Raw genomic sequence first — 20,291 nt, 5'->3', positions numbered from 1 at the left:
ACTAAGCAAAAGTGACTTTTTTGTACTAAGTGTAGACTTAGACATTCATATGGACCACTGTAAATCATGAAAAAGACATTTTCAGCTTTAGCTTAAGAGCCTCAAGCTAAAGCTGAAAACCTTTCTTTTTTTTCTATGCTCTGATACTGCGGTAACAATATCAACGTGTATTAATGCTTCCCCTAATTACGCAGACTAAACGTGTGACTGACTTTAGTGTTAAACGTGGCAGTCACAATATCTTAACAGGTGATTGGTCTCTAGGAACACCCCCCCAGCGATGAAAGGGTGTCTTTTCTCTGGCCCCCGTGGAGAGTCGGTGCCAAGATTGAACCATTTGTCTGGTGCTAGAATAACTGTTGCAAAGCAAGCGTGGGTGCTGGTCCAGCAGTGGGACTGGGTGAGTGGAAAACACTCCGTTGTGGACAGTCTAAGTCATAAATACCACCAGGACTTGCTCCGAAAGTAAAAGGAGGGACAGAGAGAGCAAAAGTGAGTCCAAACACAGACAAACACTTCTTTTTATATTTAATGAGACATGCAGCCATGATTTCTGAGGACATTAAAACATTCAATTTGAACTAATTTCCCACAGACGTTCCCCCTCAGTGTTAAAGCATAAATAATTCACCTTAAGGGTACATATTTTCTCTGCATGATGTCGCTGACGCTACACACTTTTCATCAAATACTGTAATATGGCATGAATGAGCTTCACCATTCGAAGTGCTTCACTAGAAAAAAAAAAGATTGCCTGTATTATTTTCGTCGCACTTATGCCTCCGGTCACCACGGCAATAGAAAAAGGTAAATAAAAAAAGATTTCTCTGATACCGCAGCAGAGCGGGCGTGGCGGATGAGGGAGGACATGGGCACACAGGAGGGTGATCAGTGCGGAGAGGAGAAGTCAGAGTGGGTAAATATAGAAAATGACAGGAGTGCCATGGATGCTTCCTGGTGAGTGATTGTGGGGGTGGGAGGCAGCTGTGTGTGCGTGCGTGTGTGTGTGTGTGTGTGTTTAATCATTCCCATTTTGGGGTATTCATAAATAAAGAGGAACATTAGGCCAAGGCTGGAGACTGATGTCTGCTTCATGTCACGCCATGTCCCCTAGTGTATGGTTCATCTCATCTAACAGGTCACTTCCACTTTTAAGTTATGCACCGCGTCTTCATTTGTGTTTTTGGATTTATATTTTGAATCTTTCTAATGTTTTCATGGTTAAAAGGTGTCTTTTTAAAAAAAAAAATTTTAGGATTTCAGCTTTAACGTTTCATATATCATAGCTTATGATACAGATTTATAACATCACACATCTTCACCATCAGTCCAAACACTAGATCACTGCCGCTCGTCCTTCTGTCCCTTTTTACTCCCAGAGCCTCGGGCTGCCTGGAGAGGTCAGCAGACATGAGCGCACCGTGCCAGGGCAGCTTGTTGTCTGCATGCAGAAGTAGTTCTGAGTGCACAGGCGAGCAAAAGTCCTCGCCCGCCCAGCTGATGCGCTCTGCTGTCTCTACGTGTATGTCACAGGCGCAGTGAGAGGCTTTAACGCTATGTTGCACGCTCTGCCTGCACACTCGTCATGTGTGTGTGTGTGTGTGTGTGTGTGTGTGTGTGTGTGTGTGTGTGTGTGCCTTGTTGTGAGGGTGGAAGACCAAGTGAGTTGGTGAGAGAGCGAGCAGAGCGTTTGTGTGCACTAGAGGAGCAAGGGAGGCTGGGCGTAGACACAGTCCGCAGACAGGACTGCTCAGAGGCAGAGGAACGGGACTGAAGCTCCTCTTGAAGAGGTAAAACATGCTCTGCGTCGGATTTATTGGACTTTAGTTGGCGCATCCTGAGCGCAGTGGCTGAAACTTCTTTTGAAGGTACTCATTTTATCTCCTTCGCAGTCTTTTGACTGCTTTGCCGCATGCCATTTTATTCTTATAAAGATGTAGCCTTAGATCTCGTACTATGATCAAAAAGTCCACTATGTTTGCTTTTATTTTAGGCAAGCGTGGAATTAAAAGCGCCGCTCCGCTGACCTGTAAAACATAAGCTGGTCTAAATGATTTATCCTACAGAGTGAATTCATAACAATTACTTTTTAATGAGACATTTATGAACTAAAGGGTAGAGAACTGCAACTTAAATCGTGGAGACTGGCTTGGATGCTGTAATGCTAATAGAAAATGTTTGAAGCATTTTTTTTTTTTTACTTAGATGATGTACATATATGGTGCACAAAATAGTGTCAGTGCATGACTGCATGTTTGTGAATGTTAGTGTGGATCAGTCAGTTGAAAGTGCAGGTCTTTTCACATTTAGATTAATCATAACTTGATTCATTTTATTTAAAGCTTTCTGTTAAGTGTCTGATTCACAGCTATTTAAACATATCCACACAATTATTGTTCTGATATTCAGTCACGGTTAACTATAAGCGAAGACAAGTAGCCGCTCAGATATGCTGGCACACTTTGATTAATTGTATATGTTTTTAGTGAAACATACATGTTTGCAGCTTTCTTTTATACGCAAGCTGCTCTTCTAATGATTCATGTATATTCATCAATTGTTACTGTAATTGGTGCTTGTTTGTTACTGGGAGTAGATCTGATTTCTTTTGGGGGGGTGGGGGGGGGTATTTGGGTAAATCCAGCATTTTTGTTTTTTACATGGATTTTCGTAGCCGGTTTTTGAAGAAGTAAAGGCCAAACGAATTTATATTAGCTTACTTCACATTTTATCATGTTGGGTCTGGTCTTCTGATATATAGATGTAATTTGATCTCAAACTATGCAGCTCTGTATGTTTAGAGTTGTCCTGCTGGAAGCGGAACCCCTGCTCCAGTTTTTTTTTTTTTTTTTTTGCAGCATCTTGCAGCTTTTCTTCTTTGTCCAGCATTCACCTCCACCATCCTGTCTTCCCTGAAGGGGAAGCTGGGGCCAGGGAACCTAATTTGCATGCAGGTCAAAAATAAGACTCTCTGGGCTCGTCTGACCAGAGCAACTTCATCCACATGTTTACCATGCCCCCTACACATTGTACACTGAGACAGACCTCTGAGGCCTTCGCAGAACAACTGTATTTATACAGTAATTAAATTACATGCTGCTGGGCTCCATTAGCTGACTTCTGAAGGAGCTGGATGTTAATTAGGGGTATCACATAAAAAAAATGTGAATCTTTTCCCTTCTATTGCAAAAAATCCCAATGAAATTCTTGAATATGTGTCGTTGTGATGCTACAAATTGTGAAAAAAGTTCAAGCTTTAGCAAGGCCAGCTCTCCTCCAAATGTTGTGTGTTTTGCTGTCATCTCTCAGGATCCAGGGGCCTCATTTTCCAACCTTTGCAGCCTTTCATGTCTCACCACAGGGAGCCAGGTTAACATGCTGTCCTGTGGCAGCACAAAGTGTCACCGCGCATTAGAAGGACGGCAAAAAAAAAAAAAAAAAGCCGACGAAGATCGCTGGAGTGCATGTTAGAGGGAAACAAAAATATCCCCTCTGATGAATATCTTTATAAAGCAATGACGGCGGTGGCTTATCACAGTCGCCTTATTATTGCTTTTTACAATAATCACCGACATGATGGGCTGCATGCGGATAATCGTCATGCTTAATTTGACTTTACTGCTCTCCTCACCCTAGCAACATCAGAGTATCACAGGTGCAGATGCATGCTACAAATGTTTACACTGACTCTCCGCTTTTCATTTCCTGAGATACACTGATTAATATTGTGGGAATTAGGTTGTTCCCCCTTCCTTTTTTTTTTTTTCCTTTTCTTTTTTTTTGCACTGCATTCCAACAACAGATAAGTCTTTAAGGATGCGACGTGCTGACATGAACGGGGAAGTTGTTCCACTTTAACTTCCTAGGCGTTAAAGGTTCTTGACCAAAGAGGGCAGCTAGGCCAGCTAAACGCGGCGATTTAGTGCAACCATAAACCAGTCACATGACACGTGGCGCTAATCCACTTAGAAGTGTTGCCATAATTACAACAAAGAAGGTGAGTGGATTGGAGAGATGACTGACATTCAAATAGACAAACCGAGCTTTCAAGTCTTCCGAGATGGACGGCATTTGGTCTAAAATAAGAAGCCTTATTAAAATAGCGCTGTTAAATCTGCGTGAGGCTCACGAGGCATGTTCAGCTGTTGACATCTTTCTCCTATTCAGAACTCTCCCTTGTTTTCTCTCTCTGATTGCCTCCCCTTCTCTTCTTCCATCTTTTCTCCCTGTTAAGCTCTCCCTATCTTTCTGCTTTGGTTTTGCTCTGAGCTCCTGCTCCCTGCTTGCTCGGGGGCCCGTTTGTTTGTGACCAGTGCTGGCTATGTGTGGCGATACTTATCAGGCTGGTGTTTGTCATCTAATGTTGTTTGCACTGGGGGGGAGGAGAGTGTTTGGGTCCATGCTTACATCTCATGGAGGGGATGATAGTCGTCATGCTTGAAGCTCTGTAGGCTGCAGCGTAGATGAATAGCAGAGGGGATGAAATGAAGAGAGATGACTGGTACGTGCCTTCTAGAAATGACTTCAGCCACTCCCAAATTTTCCCTGAGTGAACTTGAACAATTGCATATTTAAAAAAAAAAAAAAGGGATTTTATTTTAGCTTTTCATGTGTCTATGGAACTTGGAAGGAGCTGTGGTCTTTTTCCCCCCTCCTACTGACAGGACGGCTTACTCACTCCTCCCTCTCTCCAGAGTGAGATGCCAGCTCAGAGTGAAACGCCTGACGCCTGAGCCTTCAACGTTCATGTGTAGGTCCCCCCTCCTCGGCTCTCACCGATCCATAAGTTCGATCTCCTTTCTCTGAAAACACAACCCCAGAGGAGGCAGTCATCATGCGGACTCGTGCTGTTGTTGTGAAGGTCCGGACTCTGTTAATGCTTAGTAGTTGACTGACGCTCAGGAGTGGATCGCATTAAAACTTTGGCTTGTTTTGCTTCCCCAATTCTGAAGAAAATGGACCGATCCACGCCAGGGGAAATTTAACTCAACGGGGTAGAGTAATAGGTTTGACCCAACATTATGGGTGTGGGTTTTGACCTCAAAACACCGTCTAACATTAGAGCAACCACCAACAGTGGGCCGACAAGTAGAAAAACCACCCGAGTTACTAAGCAAGACTTATTTGTATTAGACTTAATCAAACAATCCATTTTCTAATTAATTTTTTTCAGGGTTGCTAAGGCAGGTGCTTATCTCTATTGGCCAATAGCCAAGAGGCAGAGTACAACCTGGACAGATCAACAATCTACAAGATTAATAATATGCGCGTACACTTTAAGACGTTTTTGCCTGTTTTTGCACATTGGGAGAAAGGCAGACTGCCTACGAACCCACACATGCACAGGGAGAACTGAGAGCCCTGCACAGAAAGGCCAAAGCTGGGATTCAAACCAAGGACTTTCTTATTGTGAGGCAGCTGAGCTAAAGAATTACTGTCTGTGAGCCCAGTAGGTTTTTCAAAATAAAAATGTTTACATTTGAATAAACAAATTATAACATTTAAGTCTTTATTAAGACTTATGTGTTGATCATAAAATTCATAGTCAGTACAGAAAATATTGCCTGTATGACTTATTCTTTGGTCTAAATATGGATGCTAAACGAAGCCGGCACTAGCTTGAGCTGACTACTTAGCAAAGGCTAACTTTATCTGAAGTGAATACATCAGTTCTCTATTTTGAACTACATTTACAAACACAACCCACTGGCATCAGCATCATTGTGCTGCATTATTTTACCATCTTACCTTAAATCTGAACAGGTTGTTCAAAAATGATGGTCTGTGAAGAATAAGGAGGCTGCTTTTCAATTCTTCTATAATCCAGCAAACTGGGAAACAGCAAACATGCTTAAATCGGAGGCAACCTGAGCGAAAGTCCGATAACTGAGAATTTGCACAGGAAAACTGGGAAACAATTTCTGATTCAATATTTGGGTCAAAAACTTCCTAAACTGTGTTGCAACACAAATCAAGAACCTGGCAGTCTTTTGAGCAAATATCTGAGAAATGAAAGAAAATCTTCAAAGTAGCATTTTCTTTTTTTACACTCTCGAAATCCCAACTCAGAAACCCAATCAGATTTCTAATTTGGAAAGTCAGGTGTTTCTTACTAACCTCTACGTCAAAATCAAGTATTGCAACATCATATGTAAAACTTTGAGACAGCTGCAGTAAAAAAGATGTTTATTTGCTCTTCTGATGGTTTACATCTCATGTAACAAGTTGCACACATAGCTCTGCACAATCTCCGCCTGTGAACATGTTGCTGCAGTGTTTGACTGCACAAAATACAAATGCTGTGTTAGCCTCATCACTGGGACCAGGACCCAGCCAATCCCAGACTTGTTCAGTCTGACATCAATCCCAGATTCGACTTCAGGCCCGTTAGTATATTTATCATAAAAAGATGAGAACATTTCTAGAAACAAAAAAAGGTTTTCTTTTAATTACTTGTCCAGTAGACTAAACATTAAAAAAGGCTCAGCTCAGAGTAACTCAGAAAACCTTGAGTTTGTCTCCAGAAGAGTCAGAAAACAACAGAACCGGCCGGTCGGGCAACATTTACTCTGCTCCTGAGGGAGTGATGGAGGGCTGTCACTGGCACCTCAGTAAATGCTAACTGATGAACAAGACAAACTGAACCAGATGGCCCACTCCCATCGGCTCCAGCAGGCATTAATGAAGACCCCGAGGCTGGGAGAGCTACCAAGCACCCATGCATCGCCCTGCATGTATCTGTGTGTGTGTTTGTGGACCTCTGCTGACTAACTCTGACATCCTGTTGTAAATTGCTTCCTGTTGACGTTGGTGTCCTGCTTCTCTGGCCAAATTCTGCGTTTTCCATGGTCTCTACCTCTAATGTTCACCTATTTTTACTGCACGTGTGTCTGTGTGTTTAAGTTTGTATTTTTACATGGGTACGTTTGTGTGTTGTTTTTTTTCTCTGTCTCCTCCTCTTCCTTCCTGGATCCAATTTATCCAGTTAATTACAATTATTAAACCTGTTAAATTATCCCCCATGGCTTGATCACAGTGTTTATTCATTTTCTATTAAAAAGGTTCAGAGTTTGCGTATGCTCTGCCCATCTCCACCTGGAGACATGAACATATTAAAGATGAAATGTTTGGTTTATGTTGTACAACAATCACTTAAACGGGTATGGCTACTGTTATGACATAACCATTTCTGAAATGAACTGGAAGAAACACCACAGGTTCCTTCTTTGACCTTTCACTACCTCATTTCTACGTAGTAAAATGCTTCCAGTGCCAGTGTGCACTACTTGCCCAGATTTTAACAGATGAAGACATTGTTTATTTCTCAATCTGCATTCTGTGTTGCAAGAATTTTAACTTCAAGGGAACCAATACAGTATTCAGCCCCTCTTAAGGAGATCATTTACTGTTATTCAGTTTGTAGTTCAAATTTGCGGATGGATTCTTTTGACACCATTATTATTATTATGAGACCTTAAAACAGCCTCAGAATAAAAAAAAAAATCAATTAAACAGGGTTTTGGTCCAGTTTTATTTGCCCCTCAATAGGAATAAGCCTGCTGCAGCTCATTTCCTTCATAGTTCAACATTCGGTGGTGTTCAAAGATGATATTTAAAAAAGGCCCTATTATAAGTGCCTTTTTTCTTCCAGTGCCCTGTTGTGGTATTTCTGGTTTTATATAGAAAATCTCCAATGACACGTTTGCTCTTGAACAAGTTAGTGTATGTGCAGAAATAACTGTGTTTCTGTTAAGTGTGTGTGTTTGAGCACAACTCTTAGACAGAGCACCCCAGTTTATCAAAGGTCAGGTGGACCCGGCTCCGAGGGCCGTAGCGGTCTCATGCAGTCCAGTTAGCCACTCGCCCCGACGGAGGCAGGTCAACCGTAAAGCAAAGGACCAGCAGACGGCAGACCAAAGAGAAATAAGCTGAACCTCACCCTGGCCTGGCCACACCAGCGCCATCACTAAGCCCAGGGCATGGTCCCGCTTTCAGCCTGGGGCCCACACCAACCGCCGGCAGCAAGACCACCCAGCCCCCAAGATTCGAGGAAGGCACCAGACCACCATGGCAGCTGGGATTTAGAGGGCCCTCCTATCATCTTAAACCAATCTGACCATCTTCTCTGACATCAACAGGGCCTTTTTTTAAACAAATATGATACAATTCAGTACAACCGATCACATCTCTTCGTAGCAGGACCAGTTTTCTGGTAAAGTCTTGTAGTGGTCAGTGGGAGAGTTTAAAACCAGCTCCCCGTCCTGGTCGCTGTTGGTTTTTTCACATTGCTACAGTTGTAAATCACTGTTGTTGTCAGGAATTTCACTTGTCAACCTTTTATTTGGCACCTGTCGGTGTTTGCCACCATTTAACCTCTGAGTTTGGCTCAGCTGCTGGTCTAACCGCTTTAAGGTTCAAAGTTTAAAAGCTGATTTGGCGTCACATTTTATGACTCAAAGCGTAGAGCTAAATAGCAGTACCGAATTTTGTGTTTAAAATAACTTAGCAGTGGCATGTGAGTTTCTTCCAGTTTGTCGACGTCTCAGTATGATCGATACAGAGTAAAAGTGGCTGCAACATGGAGCGTTTTGCTTTTGTCGTATCCTGTTTAAAGGGCCTCCGCTTCACTGTGTGTAATTTATATATGTGTGTTCGCCTTATGTTGAAGTTAGTCGAGTCATCAGAAGTGTACAAGGACTGCTCAACACATGTCCAGCCTTCCTCCAGCGATAAACTACCTACACTGTCTTCTTATTTGACTAAAACTCAAGAAATCAACATTTATGTTTGACTTGTGATATCCTCACACATCTCTGCTCATTCTTTGTTTTTGACAAACCGTTTATCAGATTTCTGAGGTTCAAAAAAGGTGTTAGAAGTCTTTTTAATTTTTTCAGCTGTTTTTCACAGCGCAACAGCAACTCTGTTTATCGATACGTTTTTTTTCTTGATTGGTGGTTTGTCACATTTTTTTTATCATGAGCAATTTGAAGATTTATGGCAAAAACTTCCTGCAGCCATCTGCTGGAGATGACGGAGGAGGAATGACTTTTGCTACCCTCCCCATCAGCTCCCTGCATCCTTCCCTCTCACCCCACAGTTGTTCTCCGTTCATCTGCACCGCTGGAGGGGAACCAAAAGCGTTAAATCAAACAGATGACGAGATATGAGCTAATTTATTCCCAGTGTTTGGGAATGAGTGCATTTGTTACTCCTGCAAAAATCTAACCATATGCTCTCTTCCCTCGCAGGTGCCCGCCACCTGCGCCCCAGTGCCGGATCTGGTACGTTTGTGCGATCGCTGCTGTTATTTCTGACATCCAGAGATGTTTTGTTTCATCGGGTTTCATTGCAGCACCGTATTGCTCCTTTCTGTTTGCTTTCCCAGCACAGCTCCGCAAAGTCAATATCTCAGAAGAAAAGAAGCTCCTTACCAAGGTAACAAAAAGCCTAAAAATACCTCAACATGCAGATGGAAGAAAGTGGCTATTTTTTTTAATTTATGGAAGTAGATCTGTGGGGACTTTCAAAAGTGTACACACAGCTTTAATAAATTATGTTATTTTTTTTCCCATTTTCTCTGGCATTTGCCCAGACCAGCTCCACTCAAACACAAAGACATTGGTCCTAAGGAATAAATAAAGAAGGAACATTAATCTGGTTGCATAACTGTGCACACCCTTAAATTAATTCAACCCTAATCATTTCATTTTCCTTTATTTAACCAGATTAACTTTATTCAACCACCATTTGTTTTAATATACACATTCAGTCTACTTCTTTAGGAGTTCATCAGCAACATCCATCTTGCTTAAATTCCTCAAATCTCTCAGACTGGGACGTCATCAGTGGTCCACAGCCCTCTTCAGGTGACTCCACAGGCTGTGCATCAAATTTACCTCTGTAAACGTCTTGGGCCGATCTAAAACTATTGTGTTTTCCTCTCATGAGGTCACTCGTATGTGGATTTGGGTTTATGCTTGGACTCTCTGTGAGGGTGAAAAATTAAACCCATCTTCATATTTAGTTTTCTAGAAGTCACATGTAGGTTTTCACGGGAACCTCAATTTCAACCACGTTGACAGAAAACGTAGAACTACTGATCATGATTCACTGTTGGTATGGTCTTCTTCCGGGGATTTGGAGTTTTTTTTTGTTTTTTTATCCGACACAATTTAGGATTATGGCCCAAAACTTCAGCCACTGTTTAGTCGACAGCACACATCTGCAAGCCTTTGCAAAGTTTTATTTGGGAGAAAAGACTTTTGCCCTAATCCTTAGCCCAGACTAATGGGGAGTGTCAATTGTTCAACATGATCAGTAGTTGTCAGATAGCCCTGCTGCTCTCTCAGTGTTGCTCCAGGCCTCTTAAAAGCTTTGTTACCTCTTAAATGCCATTGTGGGCTGAAGAATTGAGATTTAGTGTGAGTGTCTGTTTCTGATGAACCAAAACAATGGATGTTATATCTGTGCAGAAGGAAAAGCGTCGAACAAGTGATGGAACATGTGATGGAGGGGCACTACGACTTCGACCTCACCTACATCACAGAGAGGATCATCTCTGTCTTCTTTGTGCCGGACCTGGAGGAGCAGCGCTACCGCAGAAACCTGCAGGAGGTGGCCACCATGCTCAAATCTAAGCACCAGGACAAGTTTCTGGTTAGTCTAAATAACCGGAATTAAAAATAAGAAACGCCTGACTGGTTATTGATATTCTTACTTGCTTCTGGCTTTGTCCAGCTACTGAATTTGTCGGAAAAGAGACATGACATCACCAGGCTTAACCCAAAGGTAAGATTTTTTTTCTCCTTAAAAGGTATTGGGCATTATTTAAGCATTTATGTCTTGCTGAAGTGTTCGTACTCCTTGAAACTTATCACATTCTGTTTTGCTGAGAAATTTTTTATTTTGATTTGCAAAGCCGACACAAAGCAGTGCATAACTGCAGCGAAGGGAAAATGAATAAGCAGTGGTAAACCTGTGAACACCTCAGAAGTTTGTTAGAGATCATCAGAGAGCACACAGCGTCATGAAGACCAAGGAACACAGCAGGTTATGTTATGAATAATATCTAAAATAGCCTCTGAATTACAGCTTATTGTTCAGAATAGATCCAAGCAAACTGGACCTCTAGCTCCATGTCCGTGTTGTTACAATACAACCAGAGCTACACTGCCTGGCCAAAAACAAAGTCGCCACCTGGATTTAACTAAGCAAATAAGTACGAGCCTCCCAATGGATAATTACTTCATGGGCGATTATGTTTCAGCTGGCAACAGTCATTTAACCCCAACTGGTGCAATGAGTTGCTTCTCATTTCTTAAACAACCATGTGCAACGACACATCCTGTGGTCGTGGAAAAGATGTCAGCCTGGTTCAGAAGGGTCAAATCATTGGCAGGCAACAAGCAGAGAAAACATCCAAGGAGATTGCAGAAACTACCAAAATTGGGTTAAGAACTGTCCAAGGCATTATTAAAAACTTGGAAGGATCGTGGGGACCAATCGTCTTCAAAGAAAAATGTGTCCGGAAAGAAATCCTGAATGGTCGTGATCGTTAAACGTTTGGCGAAATCAAATCGAAGAAAAACAACAGAAGAACCCCGAGCTTTGTTTAGTAGTGAAAGTAAGAGCATTTCCACACGCACAATGCAAAGGGAACTGAAGGGATTGGGGCTGAACAGCTGTGTAGCCTTAAGAAAACCACTAATCGGTGAGACGAACCGGAAAAAAGGCTTCAATTTGCTAGGAAGCATAAAGATTGGACTCTGGAGCAATGGAAGAAGGTCACATGGTCTGATGAGTCTAGATCGACCCTGTTCCAGAGTGATGGAGCATCAGGGTAAGAAGAGAGGCAGGTGAAGTGATGCTCCCATCATGCCTAGTGCCTGCTGTACACGCCTGTGGGGGCAGTGCTGTGATCTGGGGTCGCTGCGGTTGGTCAGATCGAGGTTCAGCAACAGTATGAGCTCAAAGGATGAGGTCAGCTGACTACCTGAATGTACTGAATGACCAGGTTATTCCAAGATGACAATGTCAGGGTTCCTCAGGCTCGAATTGTGATTCAGGGAGCATGAGACATCATTTTCACACATGGATTGGCCACCAGAGTCCAGACCTTAGCCCCACTGAGAATCTTTGGGATGTGCTGGAGAAGGCTTTGCGCAGCTGGCTGACTCTACCATCATTAATGCAAGATCTTAGTGAAACATTAATGCAAAACTGGGAGGAAATAAATCTTGTGATATTGCAGAAGCTTATGGAAACAATGCCACAGCAAATGTATGTCCAACAAAATATTAGAGTGTGACCTTTTTTTTTTGGCCTGGCAGTGTATGATAGAATTTAGGCCTGATAGTCCAGGCCTAAATCTAATGTAGGATCAGTGGTAGGAATGGAAAATTGCTGTTCAAAAACCCCCTCTATCCAGTCTGACTAAGCTTCAGCTAAGAAAAATAAGCAAAAACATCTGTCTCTGGATTACGTGCAAACGCACGCCACCCTTTTCATATTTTTCATTTGTGTAAAAAATGTTGAAACCTTGAAAAAAAATTTCTTTCTGTTCCAAAATCATGCACTTTTAAAATCAAACTAAATCACTTTGAAGGTTTTGGTTTGAACCAGACAAAATGGGAAAAAGTTCAAGGGATAAGAAACATTTGAACAAGACACTGTTTATATGATTTCTGTCAAGCTGGTTATGCTAAGATTCGCCACAGTAAAAAAAAAAAAAAAAATCTATCAATTGAAACATCAACCCCACTATGTTGTCCAGGTGCAGGATTACGGCTGGCCTGATCTCCACGCCCCTCCGCTGGACAGGATTTGCGCCATTTGTAAGGCCATGGAGATGTGGCTGACCGCTGACCCTCACAACGTTGTGGTTCTCCACTGCAAAGTTGGTGCAGCACGAACACACGTCGACTCCTTTGTTGTGAATGATGTAAAGTCAAGTGTCTCATTTGCTGTTCTTTTTATTATCGCTCTGACAGGGGAACAAAGGAAAGACGGGGGTCATAGTGGCGGCCTACATGCACTACAGCAAGATATCAGCTGGGTAACATGCAGCAATATAATTAACTAGCTATTAGAGATGCAGCAAGCAGCGTTTTGAGAAGGATTTCTGATCTCCAGTTTTGACACACCTTTGATCTTCCAGTACTGATTTCACCAAATTCAGATTTTCCTTAACGAATAACGATATAAGAAGATATAATAACAGCATTCAACATATTTATCTCGATATCCACAATGAGTGGCCATTGTTATTTATTTTAGTTGCAGAAGGGATATAACAGTGTGGGTGTGGAGAGATACATTACTGTAAACTCAGATTTATTTATATCTTGAAAAATAAAGTCCAAAATAACCACATAGTTGCCACTTAAAACTATCATCAACATCTCGACTGGTCATTGCAATTTGGGCAATTAGCATGGAGAGCAAGCCTGTGTGTACTCCTCGAAAAAGTGGATCTTTAATGAAAAAGTTAAAAAAATCTCCAGTTATGTGACACACTGTGGTTGAAATCCCAAACGAATAAAACACAGCATCTTCTTTATTGCCCTTGTAGCCTTCCTGATTTCTGCTAAAAGTTTTGGTCTCTCTCTTGCAGCCTAAATGAACCACAGACATGTTTCATGTCGTAGAAAATATGATTTCCTTTTAAAGAATCTGGTCTGCCCCTTTATATGATGACACAGACTAAGAACCACGTAAACTGACTCTCGACGCCTATACAATAATCCTCTTCAATCCTAAATCATTATTTCCTGTTTTTACAAATCTCTTTAACTTTAATTGGCAGACCCAACCAACATTGCATTTTGCATGCACACCTCTCTTTTTTCTCTATGATTTTTAATAACCTTTAGTAACTACGGACAATCAGGATATTTTTAAAGCCTCAAGTAACAGAGCTTGTAACATTTTTAGATCTCAGTTGTCCTCTGTTGTTTTGTGTCTGGCTTAGCCTGCCGACAGGCTGGAGATAGAAATTAGCTTGGACTATAATCCCGCATATTTACATTATGTTCATTGATATCCATTGTCCCGTTTACAAATATATACATGTAAACCCGATGTTGTTCTTGTGCCCTCAGAGCAGACCAGGCTCTCACCACATTAGCCATGAGGAAGTTTTGTGAAGACAAAGTCTCTTCCTCGCTGCAACCATCTCAGAGCAGGTCTGACATTCATGATTCTTTGCGGCGGACATCTCCTTCCTAATCTCATTTTCATCTCTCCTCCCGCGTCGTTTCCTCTCTTTACCAGGTACATCTACTATTTCAGCGGTTTGCTGTCAGGTACCATCAAGATGAACAGCAGTCCTCTGTTCCTTCATCAGATGCTTGTTCCCTCGCTACCAAACTTCCAGTCAGGAGGAGGTCAGTTGTCGCTCTCCCGGGGTTTTGTGGTGATTATGAGGGCGAAACAACAAACAAACTGTGTTTTGAGCTTTTAATGTAAAACTAAATAAAGCCTTCACCATCAAACCTTCGGTGTCTCTTCTCCACTACCTTTCTTTGCAGGTTTTTATCCTTTTCTGAAAATCTACCAGTCCTTACAGCTGGTTTACACCTCAGGCGTCTAGTAAGTATCTTGCCACTTGTCTGCTTGAATCACCGTGTGCTCTCACCTCCTGTGGGTGGAGGCTTTTCCTTCCCTGAGTCCCTTTGACAGATGTCGACTCTACACTTTGCTGTCTGTGTTTAAGTGTAGCCTGTCTGTGCTTACATTAAAGGAAATAGTGCTTACACATTTTTTTTTATTCTACTGAAATATTTTTCTACGTCATTTCTAAGCAAATATACCATTTTGTTTTTGTTCTTTTTACGTGTGCACAGTGATCCTCAGAGCTCTAGGGCTAGAAAACTGTGTGTGACTATGGAGCCAGCTCTACTACTAAAGGGTGACATTATGGTGAGATACGTCTGATCAATTGACCCAAACATTTTGTTTGATTTCAATCCCAATTGTAGTCACGCACATATGTATGATGCTTTGGGAAAGCGTGTATACTCCTTGAGCTTTTCTGTATTTTGTAATGTTACGAATACAAATTTCAATCTAACTCGTTGGGATTTTATGAAATGGAACATCATATAATAGTGCACATTTGCAAAGTGAAAAGAAAGTGATTGATGATTTTGAAAGGTTTTTACAAATAAATTTTCAGAAAAGTATTTTGTGCATGGATTTCTATTTAGCCCCCCATTTACACTCCAAGCTGTAAATGGGGGGTCCAGAGTAAGTGAATGTCCTAAAGTCATTTTACTACTAAAAGGTTTCCACCTGTGCCATAGGAAGCTCTGAGAAGACCTATTCAAAGTTAGCTGCAAGTGATGTAAGAGACAAAGCAAATATGTGGAAGAAGGTGCTCTGGTCAGATGATATTGTGCAGTGAATAATAATAATAATAAAAATAATATCGTACATCACCCTGAACCACCATCTTCCTGAGGAAAAACAGTGGTGGAAACATAATGCTGTGAGTTGCAGCTGGTACAAGATCTGTTCAGAGCTGATGGAAAGATGGAAGGTCCTGAACCCAGGGCAGTTCTCCACACTGCAAAATACCTGACTGGGTGGAAGTGCACCTTCCAGAAAGACACCAAAAATAAATGTACAGCTAGGACTACAGTGAAATAGTTTAGATCACAGCTTGGTCATTTGTTAGAATGGTCCAGTCAAAGTATAGATCAAAATTCAATCCAGAATCTAGGGAAATTAAAAAGTCATGTACATTATGGTTGGTACATATCCAGTCTCTCAAACTTAGGCTGTTCTGCAAAGAAAAATGCTAAATTTCTATCTTTAGATGTGCAAAGCTGGTAGAGGCATGCCACAAAAAAACTTCTAAATGAACTAAGTAAAATTAAGTCCTTAAAAGTGTGTGACTCACACTCTTAATTTACTTTCACGCCACAATTATCAACTGCTTCATATTGACTCAAAAATCTTTTCAGAAATCAGTAAAATTTGAGGCTGCAATATAACAAAAGATTAATCAGATTTTATGACCTTGAGATGGCATTTTACGCCGTGTGTCACTAACGGCCTACAGTTTCTGTGTAAATTAGCTTTTAAAAAATAGTTATAAAATAGTGTGATTGTATTGTGCTTATTTAGCATGTCTTATTGAGTGAGTAAGTAGAGTAAATAGACTAGCATTTAGCCACCCAAATGAAAAAGCATATCTAATATATATATATATATATATATATATATATATATATATATATATTATACCACAAATGTGGTTTAAATCTGAGAGATTCTTCATTAAATGAGCCTCTGCTCACCTGCCTCTTTAGGTGAAGTGCTACCACCGGCGGAGCAGAGCAGCAGAGCGGGAGGTTGTGTTCAGAGTCCAGTTCCACACCTGCACAGTTCATGGAGCCCAGCTGTGGTTTGGAAAAACAGAGCTGGACCTGGCTTGCACAGGTATAAAGTCTGCTGGAGAAAGGCACCAGGCCCCCAATGACCCTTCCGGGATAAGTGGGTGTAGAAAACACACACAATTGTACAAACAGCAAAGAGGCCTCATTTTGTTGCTTCCTTGATGACATGAATCAAGAACCACTTTCTCTTCTGACCATTGTTGTTTTTGGGTGTACTTTGAGACAAATAGCAAACAACGTTGTCAGGTTAGATGTGAGATGTTTGCACATGGCCCTCTAAGCTGAAGTCTCTTGGTGCTACATGCTGACGCATGCAAAATCTATATGATTTATATATTATGTTACCCACTTTGAGCATTGAATGTCGACAAGAAAGGTTGTTTCAGATGACAGGCGTGTTTGATGTGTTCTGCTCTGTTTATTAAAGTATTTCTCTTCCTTTTTCTGCTCTTTCTGAGTAAAAGCAACTTTTCTTTATTTATTAACTTTTTCTGCTTGATAGATCATACTTTCTGCTTGACGTTTTTCTCGCTCTCTGTGGTCATGATCTAGATATTTTAGTTACTTCTTTTGTGCTCATCTTTCTGTAGATGACAGATTCCCGCCAGACACCACAGTGGAGTTTATCTTCGCTAACAGTCCAGAGAAACTCAAAGGTATTTTCATCTTTGGTCCGTCATTGCTCTTGTTTATACATTAAATGGTGCTTTGTGTTTCATCTTTCCACAAATCTGCTTTATAAGGTCGAGAGTACCGCAAAAACGACTCTTCTGTTAAAGTAGACTACAATACCTCAGACCCTGTGGTCAAATGGGATTCCTATGAAAACTTCAATCTTCACCATGAAGACAGCATGGAGAGTAAGAAACATTCACACCGAAATAGACTCATAGCTTAATGTTTAATTCAAGCATAACATCCGTTTTGTTTTTCATTGCCCTTCCATCAGACATCGCTCACACAAGAGGCCCTCTAGATGGCAGCCTATATGCCCAAGTGAGGAAGCGACGGGGTCCAGGCGCAACTTCCTCGGCTGCTTCACCCAATGGATGCCTAACTAGTAGCCCAACTGTGAAACCCCAGTCTCCCTCCAAACCGCAACCGTTCGCCTTCAGCTGTAGCCCCAGAGGCTCCGCGGTCTCTTCAGATCAACTGAGTGAAACCTCCATGTCCGTTAACAGTTCTGAGAGAGAAAACCCTGACTGCCCACCGAGGAGAGGAGATGTGGAAGACGGGGCGAAGGAGAAGAAGCGAGAGAAAGAGAGGGATAGAGAAACTGCGATTTTGGACGACGGAGACCCGTCAAGTCCAGGGGTTATGAGACGAGAGCACTCCTGTTGTGGACGAGCCGTTGCAAAATGTGGCGAGGCAGGATGGGAGAGAGAGAGGGAACTCTGTCTTTCCAGTGGCCGATGTCTCGGACACTGCAACAGCATTAAAAAAAATCCAAAAAGCCAAACGCTGCCAGCTTTACCATCCAAATCTATGTCTCCTCCTCTCCATTCGGCTGTTATGGAGCTCTGCCATCGCCACAGTGCCCATCCTGTAGCTGAGCTGACATGGGACCGTCCAATCCATCCTCCGTCTCTGCCCTGCCTTAACAGTGCATGCTACCCTTATCCAACCCCTGAACATGTCCTTGCCCACAGTCACACATTGCCAGCCTCAAACAGATGCTACCCTGGAGAAGACTGTCACCTCCTGCATTATCCTAGCCATGGATCAGTATCTCACCCCTCCCTCCAACCACCACCTGGTAGTCCTTACAGAGAGGTTTTTGTCACTTCTCCCACATCTTCCTCTTATTGCCCCTGCCAGGACTGCTCCAGCAGGCGAGAACATCAATCGGCCTCAGTCAAAGTGTTCCAACAACTGCACCCGGACAAAGCCGAAAACCCACACTGGTCACAAGGGGCTGGGGTCCAACGTTCAAGAGAGGTACCTCCACTTTGGGAAACAGAAAAGCCATGGGACCTTACAAGAGAGGCGGAGCTTTGGCCGTGTAAGGCCCCGTTGCCAGCATTTCATCTCTACCACCCTGCTATGGACCACGTTTCAAACCCGGAGCAGCCTAGGTTTGCTGTTGGACAGCATCAAAACTACCCTGTACCTCAGAGTCTGATAGATGTCAGAGATGGAGCTAGCAGTGGGTACCACACCCCTCTGCAGCCCCGACATTCATGCCCCTGCTCGCCGTATCAGTCTTCTCCATCTGAAAGCCATGAAAGCCGGGGTTACACTTCAGGATATCACTCTCGCTCAGCATCGCCTTTGCCAGCAAGTAGCCCGTCTCCTGGAAGGGGAAAGCTACCAGAAATCCCTTTAGCGTCCAGAGAGCAGCCACACACTGAACAGCACAAAGGTGAATATTTAATAGTTAGGATTTTTGGTGAAAAGTACCTGCATTTTTGCTTCTTTTCTTTTCAATATTTCCTTTGTTTCACCACTTAAAATCTTTTCTCTTGTTTCACCACTTAAAATCTCTCCTGTCAAAGTGGAAAAAGGCAAGACTGTCGCAGAAGATGACATATCTCTAGGCTCGGAGGGTAAATCTGATGTCCGCTGCCAGTCAAGCACCCCCGGGGTGGACTCTGATCATGACTACACTGTTATTGGCAGCAGCAGCCCCACACACACCGAAGACAGGTTGGTAAAGCTTTTGGTTCAAGTATTTGCTGACACTCATTACAAAGTTGCACATTTTAAGATATACGGAAATCCTTATTTATCCCATATTTTGCTTTCTTGTTAGTGCAAATGCTGATAGCCTCAATCAGAGCCAGGAACCCGTGACCCATTTGGAGTCCAACACAAATACGGGCAAATCTCTTACACCACTAGCACCAGAGGAAAAAACCCAGAGTTTAACACTATCTGTAAACCCCACAAAACAATCAACTGAGTCTTTCCTGAAAAGCGATATTGAGCTTGGAGCTGCTGAGGTCAGAGGAAGTTCAGATGAAAAGACCAAATCAAACCTCTCAAACTATGCCACTGTCATCATCCCTCCAGTTCAAGTTCAACTCAATGGCGCTGTCCTTCCTATCAATGCTACGTCTGACTGCAGTAACGGTGTAAACACAAATCCCTGCATTAGTCCAAGTTCAAGTCCTTCTAGCCCTTCCCCTCATTCTCCTATTGGCTCTCCAGAGAAGCAGCCTTCTCCTCAGCACTCCATCTCGGCCAAAGACACAGCTGACGTGAAACCCCCTTCACCCGTGCCAGACGGATATCACACACCGACCTTTCCCCTAGCCTCTTACTACTACTCACTATTAAATGTTCCTCGCGTGCCATACACTGGGTACACTGCCGTAACGATCCCTGCCATCCAACCACCACTCCCAGAGAAAAAACGATTTTCCTCCACAGTGGTATCCCCGAATGGACATATTGCTTTGCTCCAGACTTCCTCTTGTCCTTCACAAATGCACCATGTTACTTTCTCCCCTGCGGTGGGAGAGAAAAGGAGGGAATCTGCACAACCCGGTTACACAGAGGAGGCAGAAATAAGGGTCAACTCTAAGTTTGTTCAGGACAGCTCCAAATACTGGTACAAACCAGGCATCTCCAGAGACCAAGGTGAGGGTTATAGAGGACTGAGAAACGTTCATCTAGGTTTTAGATTTTTCATTTTCTAATAACCTGTACACAGTATGGTAAGGAAACAGTTGACCAGGTCACTAATTTGCCTTCTCTGCCACAGCCATAGCTGCGCTGAAGGACAAGGAACCAGGAGCGTTTCTCATTAGAGACAGTAACTCATTCCAGGGTGCTTATGGCCTGGCTCTTAAGGTGGCCACTCCTCCTCCCAATGCCAACATCACTGGAAACAAAGGTATACAATACACCTTGTTTTACACATCAAGTATTTATCTATTTAATCAG

General features: G+C 42.5%; 1 protein-coding gene across 9 annotated transcripts in view; it reads left to right on the top strand.

Annotated features, from left to right (window-relative positions):
* LOC105931742 (tensin) overlaps window positions 1-20,291 on the top strand; it is a 42,434-nt gene that overhangs the window by 11,576 nt on the left and 10,567 nt on the right. For 4 of the 9 annotated variants that reach the window (XM_036151507.1, XM_036151508.1, XM_036151506.1 and 1 more), the window contains 17 exons: window positions 9,252-9,284; window positions 9,389-9,438; window positions 10,476-10,659; window positions 10,741-10,791; window positions 12,776-12,898; window positions 12,993-13,057; window positions 14,103-14,186; window positions 14,275-14,387; window positions 14,532-14,592; window positions 14,847-14,922; window positions 16,317-16,446; window positions 16,994-17,059; window positions 17,147-17,263; window positions 17,353-18,765; window positions 18,899-19,049; window positions 19,156-19,985; window positions 20,110-20,241. In XM_036151507.1, the coding sequence (XP_036007400.1) occupies window positions 9,252-9,284; window positions 9,389-9,438; window positions 10,476-10,659; window positions 10,741-10,791; window positions 12,776-12,898; window positions 12,993-13,057; window positions 14,103-14,186; window positions 14,275-14,387; window positions 14,532-14,592; window positions 14,847-14,922; window positions 16,317-16,446; window positions 16,994-17,059; window positions 17,147-17,263; window positions 17,353-18,765; window positions 18,899-19,049; window positions 19,156-19,985; window positions 20,110-20,241 (3,679 nt within the window). Of the gene's footprint in view, window positions 1-1,718; window positions 1,791-1,826; window positions 1,865-9,251; window positions 9,285-9,388; window positions 9,439-10,475; window positions 10,660-10,740; window positions 10,792-12,775; window positions 12,899-12,992; window positions 13,058-14,102; window positions 14,187-14,274; window positions 14,388-14,531; window positions 14,593-14,846; window positions 14,923-16,316; window positions 16,447-16,993; window positions 17,060-17,146; window positions 17,264-17,352; window positions 18,766-18,898; window positions 19,050-19,155; window positions 19,986-20,109; window positions 20,242-20,291 lie in introns of those variants that run through there. The other 5 variants (XM_036151509.1, XM_036151511.1, XM_036151510.1 and 2 more) reach the window with 4 other exon arrangements.

The sequence above is a fragment of the Fundulus heteroclitus genome, chromosome 20 (assembly GCF_011125445.2).
Source record: "Fundulus heteroclitus isolate FHET01 chromosome 20, MU-UCD_Fhet_4.1, whole genome shotgun sequence".
Classification (NCBI taxonomy): domain Eukaryota; kingdom Metazoa; phylum Chordata; class Actinopteri; order Cyprinodontiformes; family Fundulidae; genus Fundulus; species Fundulus heteroclitus.
Note: the sequence above shows the minus strand (reverse complement) of the source record. Positions and strands in the feature narration are given on the sequence as shown.